At 38.1% G+C, this 17908-nt stretch overlaps 1 protein-coding gene across 3 annotated transcripts in view; it reads left to right on the top strand.

Annotated features, from left to right (window-relative positions):
* Positions 1-16435, top strand: part of SNTG2 (syntrophin gamma 2) — a 420613-nt gene extending 404178 nt beyond the window's left edge. For all 3 annotated transcript variants that reach the window (XM_061626228.1, XM_061626227.1, XM_061626229.1), the window contains exons 16-17: positions 3136-3246; positions 16259-16435. In XM_061626228.1, coding sequence (XP_061482212.1) covers positions 3136-3246; positions 16259-16390 — 243 coding nt within the window. In that variant the 3' untranslated portion in view covers positions 16391-16435. The remainder of the gene's footprint in view (positions 1-3135; positions 3247-16258) is intronic.
* Positions 16436-17908: the final 1473 nt, after the last annotated feature.

Here is a 17908-nt window from a genome sequence, read left to right as displayed (position 1 = left end):
AGTCAGTTCCAGAACTTTGAACCAGTAAATTAAGTGAAATTTTCTGAGTATGAACAAGCATATGATGAGTGCATAAGAATGTAAGAGCCTGCTGGATCAGGCCAGTGGCCCATCTAGTCTAGCATTCTGTTCTCAAAGTGGCCAATCAGATACCCATGGGAAGCCAACAAACAGGACCTGAGCACAAGAGCACTCTCCCCTCCTGCGGTTTCCAGCAAGTGGTATTCAGAAGCTTACTACCTCCAGCTACAGAAGCAAAGCACAGCCATCATGGCTAGTAGCCATTGATAGCCTTTTCCTCCCTGAATTTGTCTAATCCTCTTTTAAAACCATCCAAGTTGGTGGCTATCACTGCCTTCGGTGGGAGCTAATTTCATAGTTTAGCCATACACAGCGTAAAGTACTTCGTTTGGTCTGTCCTGGTTCTTCCAGTGTTCAGCTTCATTGGATGTCCACAAGTTTTAGTGTTATGAGAAAGGGAGAAAAACTTTTCTCTGTCCACATTCTCCATGCCATGCATCATATTATATGCTTCTAATGAGTTACTTCTTATTTGCCATTTCTCTAAATTAAAAAATCCCAAGTGCTGTAACCTTTCCTCATACAGAAAACTAGATTTTAACAAAAATTGAAAACCCCCAATTATATAAAATTTAGTTATTTTTAAAAGCTGGTTGCATATTATCAAGTAAGCCTGTTTTAATACCCTGTTTTAATATCATTGTCTGCTGCTGTACTGTTTTTCTATTGTTTTTATATTGTACTATTGTATTTTATCTTATTGTGTTTTAACTGCTGTACGTCGCCTAGAGTGGCCATTGGCCAGATAGGCGACACAGAAATTAAATTTTTTTTTATTATTATTATTATTATTATTATTATAAGCCCCTTTCAAACAGCTTGGATTACATTTTAAAACTGCAGATTTTATTTGGGGGGGAAGGCTTACCTCATATCAAATTAAGCAATACACTTTCAGTCAGAAAGAGGAGATTATTCCATCTACATTACCTTTGTCAATGTTTAATGATGAAACAGAATGCTTGATCAATAAAATACTAAATCCATTTATTAAAAAAGCTGTAAAGTGCTGAACCACAGCAGTGACCTCACATTGATTCTCTAATAAGAAAACTTTAACCAAAAATAGGAGATGAAGCTAAAGACTTCATTATGACAGTAAGGAAAGAGGCGCAGTGACAAAGACACTGTGAACATGAAAAAGAGGTGCACCAGAGTGGCTACTTTAAAAACATTATTTATACCTTGAAGGATTGCTATGAGACTGACCAAAGGCCTTATCCAAACAATAATTTCCACCCTTCTCTCCCAAGCAGTCATGTTTGCTGTCTAAGGAACTTTTCTTTGCCTCGATTTCTGTCACTTCTGATGTCAGGATCTCTAGGTTATTCTAAGTAACCATTCCCTCAGGTTGTTCTCTTTAGGAAAGGGAATGGTCTCCCTAAAACCTAGGGTACCATTTTAATACCACACCATGGGCTTTCCTATGAATTTGTTTATTTGTGCAATACCCCATTTCTAATACATCTCTTTCTTAACTGCATTAGCACTTGCAGAAGCTGTCTGTTTCCATCTGAATTCAATGGATGATGTCAAATTGTGCTCATCTGGCGATGCCTGCAGAATGAACATCTGCTTGAGCAATGGGACATCTCCTTCCTCTCCTACTCCCTGCACTCCCCAAATCTGTTCTAGAGGGTCCTTAATCTTCTGGAGCAGATTCTGGGGGCATGTGGTGGGGAAAAAGGGGGAAAGAGCGGAAGGAAAAGGACTGTTGTGCAAGTAGAAATCTGATCTGCTGGCAGGTGAGCACAGTGTCATTCCTGCCTTGACAAGAGACGAATTTGCTGCACTGCTCTGTCTGGAAGAGACTCACAGATGTTTGTCTCTCCCAGGTGAGAGGTTTGGAAAGCAACATGGGTGCGAGTGCCCAATAGGAGAGGGTAAGCCAGCCCAGTGTTAAGGGCAGCACTGCCCCTTTCTCTTCCTCTTTTTCACAGCTCCAGTGCTCTCCCTCCCGCCCTGTACAGTGTGGGCTTTGCTAGTCACCATTTCCGGGGCTGGGTAGGAATTTTGCAAGAAGCCCCTAAATAGCACTTGGGATTCTCTCTTTTGCCTATTTCACATTCTAGGGCATTCTTCTTCTGATTTAGTCCATTTGGCAGATTGGCATCCAGTGTGGGCAGACAAGGGAAAGCAAAGCCTCATTTCATTGCCACTCTGTGGCATTTGTGGGTTAAGTGGGTGCCCTTGAATCATCACCTGCAGCCTGAGGCTTGGGGGCTACTCTGGGGTGCCCTTGGGGCCTGGCATGCACACCTTGGTGAACATTTGACAATGGGGCCCAGATACCCAGGCCTCATCTATCATGGGGAGCCAAGAGTGTGGATGCTTGCATGCCCAGGTTGTGGAGGGATCCATACCTCATAGACAGTCATCTAGTTCAATCTGCCCACCCTAATATGATTGGCTTATTATTACAGAGCTTCCAACTGTTATATTTAAATAAATATAACCTTTCCCCACATATATTATGTCTCAAATCTTCTTTCAGGGGTGTAAGCAATGAGATACCACCCATTGAATACTGATGAAAATGGACAGCTTCTGTAAGTGCTAATGTAGCTAAGAAGATATCCCATTTTCAATACATCACACAAATAAACAAACACACATGAAAGCCCATTGTGTAGTATTAAAACGCTGTTTGCACAAAGTTGGATTTCACCCAATAAATGTAACTATAAATATAACTTTCTGTTCAATGTTTTTAGTGAGAAAAAAACTTTCATTTCAGCATTCTGAAATTATTGAAAGTATCTTTTGAACATGAAATTTCACAACACTGATATAAAATAAGGGAATAAAAAGCCACATTGGAATAAAGCCAAGTGAAGTTTGAGGGAATACTATATAAAATGCCCCCATGTGTATAGTAAACAAACAAACAAACCTCTAGCACTTTTGTGTGTTAATTCAAAGTAAGTAAGTTGTACTCGTTTCCCAAAGAACAGCTGTGCACTATTTATTTCTTCTTAACTTCCAGTCCAAAATGTTCAGTTAGATTGGGCAGGTGAACATTCAAAATGTTAACTATATTCCGTTTCCTTTCAGAATGTCCTCTGGAGATTTAAATTTTCTCAGCTCAAAGGGTCATCAGATGATGGGAAATCCCGTGTGAAGCTGCTTTTCCAGAATACAGAAACCAAACAAATTGAGACAAAGGTTGGTAATAAATATTGCTGTGTGATATGCAGTTGAATCTGTATCAAGGAAATCAAGCTTTCAGTTCACTTTGCATAGCCAATTATAACTTCAAGTTATCTCTTTTCAGTTACATAAAAGCCAGATGACAAATGACCATCCAGTATTGGTCATAGATTTATTACACATTTGTGCCTGTTAGGTGAGTAAAGCTGAACTGAGATAACTGTGATATATAATAATTTCAAGCTACCACTTCTTGAATGTGCAGCACTTAGCAGTCCAGTAAAAAGCATTCTGAGTGCTAAGGACAAGTAACAATAGTTTTGAAAAGGAAATCCACTATAAATGAATTAAAATGTGAAATAATTTTAAAATACTTTAGATAAAACCATAGATGTCTAACCCATGTCTGCAGAAACTGCTTTGTGTGTAGCTGCAGCATGTTGCAAGTGTGGTGGTAAGCATTGCAAGAGTGATATCAGTCCAGTAAGGAATGAAAGGAGGGAACACGTTGTTGTTGTTATGTGCCTTCAAGTCGATTACAACTTATGGCAACCCTATGAATCCAAGAGCATCTGTCATGAACCACCCTGTTCAGATCTTGTAAGTTAAGGTCTGAGGCTTCTTTCATAGAATCAATCCATCTCTTGTTTGGCTTTCCTCTTTTTCTACTTCCTTCTGTTTTCCCCAGCATTATTGTCTTTTCTAGTGAATCGTGTCTTCTCATTATGTGTCTAAAGTATGAAAACCTCAGTTTCATCATTTTAGCTTCTAGTGACAGTTCTGGTTTAATTTGTTCTAACACCCAATTATTTGTCTTTTTCGCAATCCATGGTATGCGCAAAGCTCTCCTCCAACACCACATTTCAAATGAGTTGATTTTTCTCTTATTTGCTTTTTTCACTTATCTGCTTTTTTCCCTGTCCAACTTTCACATCCATACATAGAGATCAGGAATACCATGGTCTGAATGATCCTGACTTTAGTGTTCAGTGATACATCTTTGCATTTGAGGACCTTTTCTAGTTCTTTCATAGCTGCCCTCCGCAGTCCTAGCCTTCTTCTGATTTCTTGACTATTGTCTCCATTTTGGTTAATGATTGTGCCAAGGTATTGATAATCCTTGACAAGTTCAGTGACCTCATTGTACAGTGTAAAGTTGCATATATCTTCTGTTGTCATTACTTTAGCCTTTCTGACGTTCAGCTATAGTCCTGCTTTTGTGCTTTCCTCTTTAACTTTCATCAGCATTCGTTTCAAATCATTACTGGTTTTTGCTAGTAGTGTGGTATCGTCTGCATATCTTAAATTATTGATATTTCTCCTCCCAATTTTCACACCTTCATCTTGGTCCAATCCAGCTTTCCGTATGATATTTTCCGCATATAGATTAAACAAATAGGGTGATAAAATGCACCCCTGTCTCACACCCTTTCCGATTGGGAACCAATCGGTTTCTCCATATTCTGTCCTTACAGTAGCCTCTTGTCCAGAGTATAGGTTGCGCATCAGGACAATCAGATGCTGTGGCACACCCATTTCTTTTAAAGCATTCCATAGTTTTTCATGATCTATACAGTCAAAGGCTTTGCTGTAACGTATAAAGCACGGGGTGATTTTCTTCTGAAATTCTTTGGTCCCTTCCATTATCCAACGTATGTCTGCGATATGATCTCTGGTGCCTCTTCCCTTTCTAAATCCAGCTTGAATGTCTGGCATTTCTCCCTCCATATATGGTTAGAGCCTTTGTTGTAGAATCTTGAGCATTACTTTACTTGCATGGGATATTAAGGCAATAATTTGATAATTACTGCATTCCCTGGGATCCCCTTTTTTTAGAATTGGGATGTACATGGAACACCTCCAGTCTGTGGGCCATTGTTTAGTTTTCCATATTTGTTGACAAAAGTTTGTCAAAATTTGGACAGATTCAGTCTCATTAGCTTGTAGCAACTCTATTGGTATGCCATCTGTTCCTGGTGAGGGAACACTGCATGTATGTAATTTCAAGGTGAATACATGTGTATGATGATATAGTAATCACCTCCATTTCAGGATAGGCATGCTAATCAACCTTTCTAGCAATAATACTTGTAGCCAAACATCTTGTAACTGCCCAGCCAAGTAAAATATTACCTAGGTGATGAGTGGGGAGCGTATAGCCTTTTCGATATTGTTGGACTCCCATCACCCCCAGTGAACAAGGCCAGTGATCCGGGAAGATGGGAATTCCTCATTCATTGTCGAAGTGTCAAGTTGCCCAAACATTATGATGTTATAGATTCAATTTTTCCTAATGTTAGCAATTTATAGTTGCAATATTTAGGAAGCATTCACCACCTATAGCTAATTAACACATTCAAATGAAGCATGCACTAGCATAATCTAGCTGTTTATTAGGCTTACATATTTTCTAAGGCTGCAGTCCTGTGCCCAAATAACTGGGAGTAAGCCCTGCTCAACTCAGTGAGACTAACTTCTAAATAGACAAAGATATTACTACACTGTAAAATATTGCCTCTAGAATAGGGATGGAATCCTCTCCTTTTTATGGTAAGTGTGGCCCTCTGGTGGTCATTAAGGATCCGATTCCTTTTTCCTCCAACTATAATGATTGTCTGTTTACATTCCTTTCAAGTGCACTGCAGGCAGATTATCAAGTCAGTGTCTACCCCTCTGCTGCTTACAATCAACACCTCATTCACCCCTGCTGCTTTCTGTCTGTCAGTTACAACCAGCAGTTCATTGACATCAGTGAAAAGGAATAAACATTTGAAGAACTCATAGGAAGTAGATCAATAAAAGTATCACATTATCAATTATTTCAAAGTATTTTTTAAAAAAACAAATCATAAAAAAGAAGAATGAATCAGAAACCAAGCTACTTCAAAATTTTGCTACTTCAAAATTCTCTCCACAAAGATAGAGAATATCAGAAATAATAATTAATCTGATGGCAAATCTGATTATTGCTGGAGCGGAGCCCATCTCTACTCTAGACATATATTCCAAATATCTAAAAGACCTTTCCTACTTAATTGTTAAGATCTGCAGAGGGAGCCTTCTTGGTAGTTTCACTGCACTCAGAGGGGACAAGAGAGGGCATTCTTCATGACAACCCCTAAACTGTGGAATTCCCTTCCCAGAGGGGTGTGCCTGGCACTTTATTATGTAGTTTTCATTATATGCTGAAGATGCACCTCTTTACCCTGGCACAGTGCATATGAATCCAGGAGAGCTAAGTTGTTTCTTTCATTTGTTTGTTTATTTCAAGTATTTATATACCACTTTTCAGGTGGATCTCTCAAAGTGGATTACATTTATTTATAAAAATATTTATATACTGCTATTCATTAAAAATATATATCAAAGTGGTTTTCAACATATATAAACACGGAATAAAACCACAAAAAATTAAAATCATAAATCAATTAACTATTTCAGAAAGTTATTGTCTCAATTGCCTGCATAAGCCTGATGACATAGAAATGTTTTCAGTAGGCATTTATAAATCAGAACAGAAGGTTCCTGCTGAGTATTCCACAGGACTGGGCTGATGGCACTTAAGGTTCGATTTCTTGTTGTCAGATGATTGTCGCCAGTTTGGGGGATGACCAATGATAATTCTGGCAGATTATTTTAGTGGGATATAAGGATTCAGCTGGTCCCTAAGGTACCCTGGACCTACATTGTTGAAGGCTTTGGAAATTAATACAAGGACATTGAACCTGGCTTGGTAGCGGATAGGTAGCCATATTGGCAAAAACCACAAATTATGTTGTGAAAATATTTATCATAGAGACTGATAAAAAGTCGTATGCTTAACTCACAAAGCCATCTAACATAACAGCTAGGTGTGCTACACAGCAGAATTTCAACAACGTATTAGGCTAATTGGCATGCTATCAGGTTCAGGTCTTGGATTTCAGAAAGATAAGTCTTTTCAGACTGAAGTACCACCTTTTTACTCTGTTCTTTAACACCTGATATATATACCCTGTTCTCTTGACTGAAAAAAAATTATATACTACTTCCTAGAACAAAAGACCTAAAAGCAATTTACAAGAATATGAAATATTCATTTATAATACAAATTAAAAAAAAACATTAAAAACAAGTTCTATAAAAAATTAAAATATAAAATAAAATCAGTAATTTAAAAACATACCTACTAATGATAGAAATTGCATGCCTGGGTAGACTTGCTGGAATGAAAATGTTTTTAACAGACACTGAAAATAATACAGTTGTGGTGGCTGCCTAATATAAGTGGGCAGGGAGTTCCAAAATGTAGATGCTGCCACCCTAAAAGAATGATTTCTTCCAAGTGAAGTACAAATCTTATGTGGCATTTGGAAAAGTGCCAGGTCTGCAAATCTCAACAGTCAAATGAGCATATATGGGGTGAGGTGATCCTTCAAGTAAACTGGTCCCAAACTGTTGAGAGCTGTATATATCAATAGTAATACTTTGAATTTGGCCTGACAAATTTGAATTTGGCCTGCATTCAGTGCAGATCTTTAAGTAAGGGTGTTATATGCTGACAAAGTCTCACTCCTGTCAGCAAACTGTCAGCAAGGGGAAGCCTCACATAGAATGATTGCAGTAATCCAGTCTTGAAGTCACCAGCGCCTGAACTACAGTAGTCAGGCTGTCCCAATCTAGCAACAGCCACTGCTTTCATACCAGCCAAAGCTGATAAAAGAGTGCTCCTAGCCACCAAGATCACCTGGCCCTTCAGTGACAAAGCTGGATCCAGAAGCAGCTGCTCCTTCAAGGGGTGTGCAACCATGCAGGTAATTCAACAATTTCTTCAACAAGGATCCAGTCACCCCCAGCACCTCTGTCTTGCCAGGATTCAAACTCAGTTTATTTTCCCTCATCTAGCCCACCACTGCATCCAGGCAGCAGTCCAGGGTTTGCATAGCCGCTTCTGAATCAGAAGTTATTGAGAAACAGAGCTGAGTGTCCTAATGACTGTTCCCAGTGGCTTCATGTATGTATTAAATAACACTGGGGATAAAATAGTGTTCTGTGGCACCCCATACTGTAACTGCCAAAGGCACAAAAAGCTCTCTTCCAGCCACATAGATAGGAATGGAGTCCCTGCAAGACACAGTACCCCCAGTTCCCATCCCATGGAGCCAGTTCAAGAGGATGCCATAGTGGATGGTATCAAAAGCCACAGAGAGACTGAGAAGCTGAAACAACATTGCCCTTCTCTTGCCTCACTCTTGGTAAAGGTTATCCATCAGAGTAAGGCCAGCTGAGTCTCATAGGCTGGCCTGAAGCCTGATTGGAATGAATCCAGATAATCTGTTTCATCTAAGAACGCCTGCAGCTGCCCCACCACAACCTTCTCACCTACCTTCTCTCAAAAGGAGGTATTTACAACTGGTCGGTAGTTAGTCCAAACCAATAGATCCAGGGCTGGCTTCTTTAGGAGTAGCTGTACTGCCACCTGTTCCAAGGCAACAGGATCACCCCTTCGTGCAGTGAAGCAGTAACCATTAATTCTTAATTATTTCTAATTAAGCATTTTCAGTTGCTCACAGCTTGCTTTTTAAAAATATATATTCTGTGCTTTGTCTGGTGATTAATTAGTGCTATTTTCAGAAGCTTTTACAAGCAATTCAAGAAAGCTAAACTAACTTTTCTCTAAAATCCATGGCCATTAAAAAATAAACAAAAATTCATCCAATTTCAACATTGAATTTGAGTGCTAGTATAATGTTATGGAAATTCTAACCAGGCAAATTTCAAGGTGCTGGTTTTGGTGCACAAAGCCCTCTACAGGACCAGGATACCTGAAAGATCATCTTATCCCTTATATACCCAGTCAGTTACTACACTCTGCAGGTGAGAGCCTCCTGCAGATATCATCTTATCATGAGGTCCACTGTACACAACATAGAAAGCAGACTTTTAGTGTAGTGACTCCTACCCTTTGGAATTCCCTCCCCTTAAATATTAGACGGGCACCATCTCTTATCTTTTTGGCGTCTACTGAACATCTTCCTCTTTCAACAAGCCTTTTAAGTAGAGACCTTATCCCAGTCTGTGTCTGTGTTGGAATTGCTTTTGAAGATGTTTGTAAATGCTTTTTTTAAAAAAAGATATTTTAAAGATGTGTTTTAATGTGTTTTTACAGATGTTTTGTTTCATATATATTTAATGTCTGTTTTTGATGTTTTATAGTGTTTTTGTTTGCTGCCCTGGGCTCCTACTGGGAGGAAGGGCGGGATATTATTGTTATTATTATTGTTATTATTATTATTATTATTAATAATAATAATAATAATCTGGCAAAACATTTTATTTGTTTCCATCTCTGTCAGCCAATATCCAGAAACTGATTTAGAAAATTGTGTTGACATGTAAAAAGCAGGCATCTCTGCCAGAACAGTTGTACAAAATGATTTTGATGGCTGCCACCCCCCAAAAAATGAGCTTGAAGGTCAAGTTCAAGGTCATGTGTAACTGCACAGTATGAGTAAGGCAACTTCTGGGGAAACTGTAACAGCTCTGAAAGTAATGAACCATTCATACAAGGACTTCTTGCAGTATGAAACTTGCCTTTCCTCTCCCCATGCCCCCCCCCATCTGCTCTGAAGGGTTGGTGGAATCCCTAGAACAGTTTCAGGGCGTACAGAGGGAAGATACAAGGCTTCCAAAGAGCCCTCTCAAGTGTTTTAAAGTGCCACACATGAGCTGATCGTTGGCACTACAAAGTGCAGAGCAGAGCTCTTTACAAGGGGCTTGCAAAGAGCCCTACACAGTTCTTTGCAAGCCCCTTTGAGGATCAGCTGGCTACAGATTTCCTCAAGGGGAACTCAGCAGCATAGCCAATCCCAGGGAGACTGAAGTGAGTTAACAGGCAACAAATAATTTCATGCTCTGTTTTCTGCAGATTGGTGGCACTACAGAGTTCCCCATCTAGCTTACTCTCACTGCCAAGTCTCCCTTGCCAATGCATAAACAGGAATGCATTTTAAGGCTCCCAGTTATGCATTGGCAGCTATGTCTCCACATGCCCTTCACCTGACGTCACACAGGACATCAGGTGTGAGACAGGTCAGCATGGTTTGAGGAAAATGACCTTGTGGGCCAAATTAGCTAAACTGGGAGCCATGCTTGGTCTAATTAGCGATGTGGGCCAGAGGTTTCCCCTCACCTGTTTTAAACAAACAAACAAATAACATTCATTCAAGTGATCTTCAGATCCAACAAAATTATAACATCCCAATTTTTATGTCAGTGTGACTAAACTATTAAATTCGTAATTGGTCCTGTGTAGTTTTCACAACCCACTTCACCCCATTCTTCTTCTTCTCCTTCACACAGAGATTCATTAGCTTTGCAAATTTGAGAATTTCCCAGATTGCACTAAAACATTTCTGCTTGTACAAATGCTTGTGTACAAGTAGCTTTAAGGTGTTACCAGAAGAACAAAATGAAAGACCTGTTTTGGATTCAGAATCATTGCTAGGACACAGAAGAAAGGGAAGCTGATAACCTCAACATTTATTATTGATGCAGTTTGTAGTACACAAGGACTGAATTTCTAATGGGAGCAATGGATTTGCAAGAAAGGCAGATAGTACTAGACAGTGTAGCCAGTAATGAGAAACACAGACTGTCATCAAATAATGTAAGTTTCATTCCCCTTGAGTAGATAGTAAACATCAGCAGCAGCCCAGTAAAGAAATATTTCAGAATTTGCTTAGCAGCAAACACTATGGTTAAGTTTACTAGAACGTTTTTCCTAAGTGTGTCTGTTTGAATCTTTCCATAAGAAAAAAAAAAATCCACCCAGTGGGATTCAATTTCACACCACTGATTTTTGGGCAAAGTAGTTATCCATCATTTCCCTATGTAAAAGAATATGTGTTCTTATGTCACTATTTTATAGAGCCCCCAAAGAATCTACTAAAACCTCATTGCACACATATATCTCCTCCCAGCATTAAATAAAATTTGACCCTAGCAACAAACTATAAAAACTATAAGAAAAAAAGTTTTAAAACTGAATCACAGTTTAAAATTGAGAGACCCAGATTGTAAAGCTTAGTTATTTAAAACGCCTGGATGAGCTAAGAAGACCAAAAAAAATGGCACCAGGCAAACCTCTCTGAAAAGACTATTCCATAATTCTGGTGCCGCTCTAAAAAACCCCTCTCACTAGTGCCAGGTAGCCCTTCAGATGCTATTGGACTACAATGCTCATCAGTCCCAAGCCAATTATAGCTAATAGTAAGGGATGATGGGAGCTATCATTCAACAACATCTGGAGGGCCCCACATTGGCTACTGCTGACTTAGTAGTTACCTCATTTCATTTATTGGGGGCACTTGGAGCAGGTCCTCTGAAGATTTGGGTAGTTAATATATGTGAGAAGGTGCTCTTTCAGCTAACTTGGCCCCAAGCCACATAGGGCTTTAAAGAGTAAAACAGCACTTTAAATTGGGCCTGGAAATGCACTGGGAACCAGTGCAGCTGACAAAGCACAGGCATACTATGGTCAAAATGTATGATCTCAGTTAATAGCCTTGCAGATGTAATCTGGACCACCTGCAGTTTGATTGAGCATACAAGTGGTTAACTAGAGTCAGGCAGGCACCTTGTCTATGACCTCAGGCTCCAAAGCCATCCAACAAAACTGGACCAGGGAGTGCTCCAGATACCTCCACTAATGACATCACATCATTTATGGAGTCCAAGTTACCCTTAAAGTGCCTTGCAAATATGTCACAATTCTGAGGCTGCCTTTCTCAACATCTGAGGCAACTTGCCTGTTTATAGGCTCAGTCAACTCCAGACTAAGATCTACTAGGAAGAAGCATCTTTTGGGATGTTTCCTCCATTTAAACAGGCAATGTTTAAATGAAAAAAACACCAATGGCCACCATTTGAACATCTGTTTTTATCAGTCTATGTGGATACAATCTGGTCACAGGAATCAACACTATCTTTACCTTTAATATAATTATTATTATTCTCAAACTTGGAATTCTCTTCTACATTGCTATCCATTGAAGACAGGAGAATTACTGTCCTTCCTTTATTTGGCACATAACTTAGAACTTGAGAGTTCTGAATTTGTGGACAAGGAACTATGAAGGAGTTTTTGTTGCTGTTGTTTTCTTTCTTTCAATGTGACAACTAATTGAGGTTCCTCTTAGTCCTCTGGCTAGTGGCACACTGGTGAAAAAAAATGTAAGTTGTTACATTCCATCTAGAATGTTATTGATGCTGCTGTTAGTTTCCAGGGCTGGCCTAACACTGTCCCATCATCAGTGTTGAACTAAGTTAATTGGATCTCTCTAGCCTGGGCTTTTCAAGATTAATTCAATTAATTGATTAATTGAACTAAGATTCAACTAAGATTCACAAAACTGTGATGCCAGTCAGATTGGATTATGTATGTGAAACGTGGGGTGCAATCTTGTTCACTTTGGACAGCACAATGTTTTGATCTGGCACTATTAGTTTCTCAACCACTGTTTGGTCAAAGTTTTGAGCTGCTGCTGCAAAGATGCCTGAGGGCAACTGTCAAGAACACATTTTACAAAGAACTTTCTGTGAACAGAGAAGAATGATCATCCAAAGGTCCTTGATTGAGAGTTGCCATTAAGGCTTGAGGCAAGGGTGCAGGTTGCTTGCAAACATCCACAGATGCTGTTGAGGTTACAAGATTGTAGGAAATGATTTTTTAAAAAAGTTATCTAACTTTTAAAAATGTTTTAAAAAATCAGATTTGCAAACAGTTTTTGTGCATCTGTGGGATACTGTTGACACCTAATACCATTTGTAGTGATGTTACGTAAAGTGAGTACCCTTGGCTATTATGAAAATAGACGAAATATTGAAAGGGAGGTCACCCTTTATACTCCTTTCTCACAAGAAATGGCAAGAATCACAAAATTAAGTTTCACTAGTTGCATGCAGGTTGTGAAGCTCCAGCAAAATAAAACATTACCACTAAGTATTATGTGTAAAAAAAAAAAATCAAGAGATCGTGCTTGATTGTGTTGAACTTCACTTGCTTATATGAGTAATTTTCCTTACATGCTTATTTCGTTATCAATAGGACATCAGTAGGATTATATATTACTGGCTTATTGGCTTCTTGCATCAGTAGCAAGCTGCATTCAAAATAGTTTAAATTTAAAGTAATTTACAAGTTTTGATTACACTGCTGTAATACAGGGACCGTTTTCAAATTCAGTAATGTGCTGTCTGATAGGAAAATAGTTTGTTGATTAGTTGACCCCTCAACAACTATTCTTGAGTTACAAACATATTATGTGAAGAAATTTTGTGCAGAAAGAATTTGTAAAATATAGTGACTCCAAAAGCAACTAGCTAGCACTTTGATTTGTGTAGAAGTAAAGGGCTGTGCACCACACCTTGACATACTTATGAAACCAGTGTGCTTAGCCAATGCCCTCTTAAAAATTGAACATTTTTCTTCTTAAAAATTGTTTACTGTAGCTGAACTGGTACCACACATACCTTATTGATAACAGTAACATAAACGGAACTGCATTTTCAGGCTGCATTATATTTTTCTTTCTTCAGTATATCATAGCTGGCAGAATTGCAGGGGAAACGATATAAGATTAGGAAAGAATTTATTAACACTATGTGCATGAGCTTTTTAAAGCACACAGCAATATTTGCTTCCAAATTTAAGTACGTATTTAAATTTTCTAAAATAAATGCTGTACTCAGTGAAAAGTGTCTGCAGGTAGAAACAGACATTCCTCTCTTAAATTCCCCATGTAAATCATTGTTTCAAAGATAAAAATTAAAATCCCTTTCCAGAAGCCATTGTTGGGGACAGGTGCCTCTGTCATCACCACCACTACTGCTACCACCATCCTTGACTGCACCAGGCCTCTGTTCTGGGAATCCTCACATAAAAAGGGAAGCAAACTGGTGCACAAGGTCATGTCTGGCTCAGGGCCAGAGTAGATCAAAACGCACACAAAAGCAATGTGTGGGGAGAAAGAGGGTTCATCTGAATATGGGCAGACAAAAAAGCAAAACTTGCTACAAAAGGTTTGCTAAGAGGTTTCTGGCAGGTGAAAGCATTTTCTAGAGTCCTACGCTGATTGTACTTGGGGACAAATAATGCCTTCATAGTTTTCTTCCCATCTGGCCAACCTGGAGACGTAAATCTCAATGTCCAATACTCTCTGTTTCTACAAGGAAACTGACCCAGTACAGAGCTGTTCACTTTCCTATTGTCCAGGGACATAGTGAGCTGGAAGCAGCCTTTCCTGTATCAATCTCCTTCCAAGCCCTAAATGCAAGTAATTTGTATTGATTTCAGCACTACATAACTGTGAAGGACCCCATCTTAAGTAATTTGGCAGTTGGGGGAGGGGGGAGATACTATCAGCTGTTACTCATTGTCCTGTAATGTAGTGGGGCACAGTAGAAATTTAGAAAATGAAGCTAATAAATGGGGATGTGAGAAACCTCCCTAGGAAATTTTGTTAGCCTCATCAACACTTTTTTTAGCTCCTTCTGAAATTCCTCAATTTTGAATTACCTGAGGAGGAAATGACAAACTGAATTTTGCTTTGGACAAAATCTGGTGACAACCTATAGATGCTCTAAACACCTAAGAAACTTCACTAGTCTTACTAAAAAACTTTTGGCTTTCTTTGAAATACCTCCAATGTACTATCTGAAGAGGAACTTGCACATTCATTTCAAACTTTCTCTCATTGGACATTTCAGAAGCACTAGTAATATAAGGTGAAATTCTTCTTTAATCTATGCATACACAAAGAGGGTTCCACAATCCTATCTCCAAAAACTCATATGGAATCTCTAGTTTGGATCCAGACTTGCAGTGCAATCCTAACCATGTCTATTCAGAAATAAGTCCTATTGATTTCAACAGGGATTACTCACAGATAAGTGGGATTAGGACTGCAGCCTAATCAGTAGACCAACTTAAATAAACTGGATTTAGTAATGACTGAATTTAGACCCATTGATTTCAGAGGATCTACTGTTAAGCATGACTAAGGCTGCAATCTAATACACACTTACCTGGGAGTAAGTCTCATTGAATCCATTGGAGCTTACTTCTGAGTAGACATTTATTAGGTTGCAGCCTAAGTCTGGATGCAAGTTAGAGAATACTTGGATCTCTAGACAATATATCTATAGAATATTTGAACAACTATTAGACAAGCAGTAAGGGAAGTAAGTGCTTCAACTTAGTCCAGTGCTGGAAGACAGCCCTAAGTATCTAATAGAGGTGTATACCCACTAGAGATGGATGAGAATTTCAAATCAGTTCTCATTTCAAACCAAATCTATCAAATTCGCAATTTCTGAAACAATATGAGAACTGAAACACAGCGCTCCTTCAAAATACACACTTATTCGAATTTTGGAATGCAGTTTGCCAACCAAACAATGTTTATAAAAATGCATATGTTAGGAGAAAGTGTGCATAAAAATGAATATATGTGTCAAAATATCATACAAAATTGCAATATGATTAGAAACGGCTTTCAGAAATGTGTACAGTAATCAAAATTGCCCACAAAATGTGTTTATTAGGAAAAATTTGCACTAAAATGCTGGAGAATTTTCATAAGGAATTTTTTTAAAAAAAAATTCTGCAGAAATGTGGAGAATTGAATTTAAGTTTGGAAAAATGAGAAAGTGAGAGAACTGAAATGGACAGATTATTCCATCCCTAGTACACACTGTGTGATACAAGTTCTTCTATAGCAGATTTTGTATTACCAAAGGGCAGATCTACAAGTAAACTTCTGTTTCTACTTGCACTTGCTCTCACTGGATCAGAGCAAATGTTTTGAGGATAAAAAATTGAAGTGCAATTCATCACTTAAGTGAGAAAATGTATATTAATTTTTTTTACATTAGACTTAGTTGCGGGTTATAATTTAGAAAAAGTTACAATTTGTAGTCTGAATATATTTTGGAATGTAAAATGTGTGTGACTTTATTTCACCTTTTTTTCTTGCTCTCATTTCAGGAACTAGAATTTCAGAATTTGACATCCATTTTAAACTGTATTCACTCATTCATAGCTGCTAAGGTTGCATCAGTGGATCCATTATTTATAGACAGCCAAAGCATTGCAAGAAAATATACCTACAGTAATTAAAAAGATTCTATGTTGTGATTATGACAGATAAATTATTTTCTTAAAGAAAAAATTATTTCATGCACAATATTGCAATCCCATGTGATTTTTATAAGAGATCTGTAGTTGTGTTATCAATAAAAGTTACTAGTTTTCATATTTGATTCATCATTGTTAAATCTGATGAGTTAAGCTTTTATTCAAACTGAATCAGTTTGTTGCCTTGCACTTAAATGAATATTTTCACACTATGATGAATTGTAGTCTTATTTTAAATCTTATTCTCAAGCATTACATATTACAAAATGTATTAATAATATTTGAGGACCAGAGTTTTCCAATAGTCTGAAACTACATTTGCAGACTAAGTTTGTAGTTTGTCATAATGGTCTCATGTTGAGCCTTGTTTATAATTAACTCAAGTTATTATGCTAAATGATTTGAAATTCAAGGTTTACTTGAAAAAAACAGATCAGTCGTATTTCACCACTAAAAACAGCCTGTTTTTCTCCATCAGTAATGTTTATTGTTCTGAAAATCAAAATTCTACAGATGACAGTATATGTTGGAACTTGTAACTTTGTTATGTATTTAAAATGCTGGCATGCAGAGCCAACAGTATATAGGTATCTGTATTTCATTTAATTTAATTTCCACATATTCAGTGTTCCACACAATTTGAGTAAAACAAAAACACTTAATAGATCTGTTTGGGGGCACTCTAGGTCATAACTCATAATTGTCGTGTTAGATTATCATGTGAGTTTCTGTTCCCTATGAAAGAAAAAACATAAAGATAAGGTAAGTGCCATTTTAAAGCTCATGCACACCACTTAGATTAGTTTCTTGGGATGGAAGAGAAACCCTGATGTACAGTTTGTGAAACAATGTGAGAATCAAAGCACAGCCATCCTTTAAAATTTGCACTTCTCTGAATTTTGCAATGCAGTTCTCCAACCAACCAATGTTTACAAAAATGCATTATTATAAAATGAATATAGTAGTGAAAACAACATAAACTGCATTATATTACAGGAAATTGCTTGGGAAAATATGTACATTAGTCAAAACTGCATACAAAAATATGTTTATTAGAGTGAATGTTCTTGAGAATTTTTTTTAATTGCTGCAGAAATGTGATTAATTGAATTAAGATTGGGAAAATGAGAAACTGAGAGAAGCGAGCCCATCCCTGTTGGTTTCTTCAAGATTCTTCTAGATTGATTGACAGTCTAGTGCAGAATTTCCACACTAGTCTGCTTGACACCCCAGCAACACTGGCTCTACCATTACATTAGGTAGAGTGAAGTGTCCACCTCAGGCAGCCTGCCCCACTCCTTCCAACCTGTTTCTCAGGGGTGGTGGAAGATACTATCAAGTTGTTAGTGTAGAGGTAAAATTCAGGTGCCAGCCCAGTTGACTTCTGTACATGGAATGAGGCAAGGAGATGTCATCTTGTCCTTCACCTCAGACAGTAACATTTTTGGGCCAGTGTGTATAGTATTGCAGCTTTAAAGTCATATCCAGTGATGCACTCAT

This window comes from Rhineura floridana, chromosome 4, assembly GCF_030035675.1.
Source record: "Rhineura floridana isolate rRhiFlo1 chromosome 4, rRhiFlo1.hap2, whole genome shotgun sequence".
NCBI lineage: Eukaryota > Metazoa > Chordata > Lepidosauria > Squamata > Rhineuridae > Rhineura > Rhineura floridana.
Note: the sequence above shows the minus strand (reverse complement) of the source record. Positions and strands in the feature narration are given on the sequence as shown.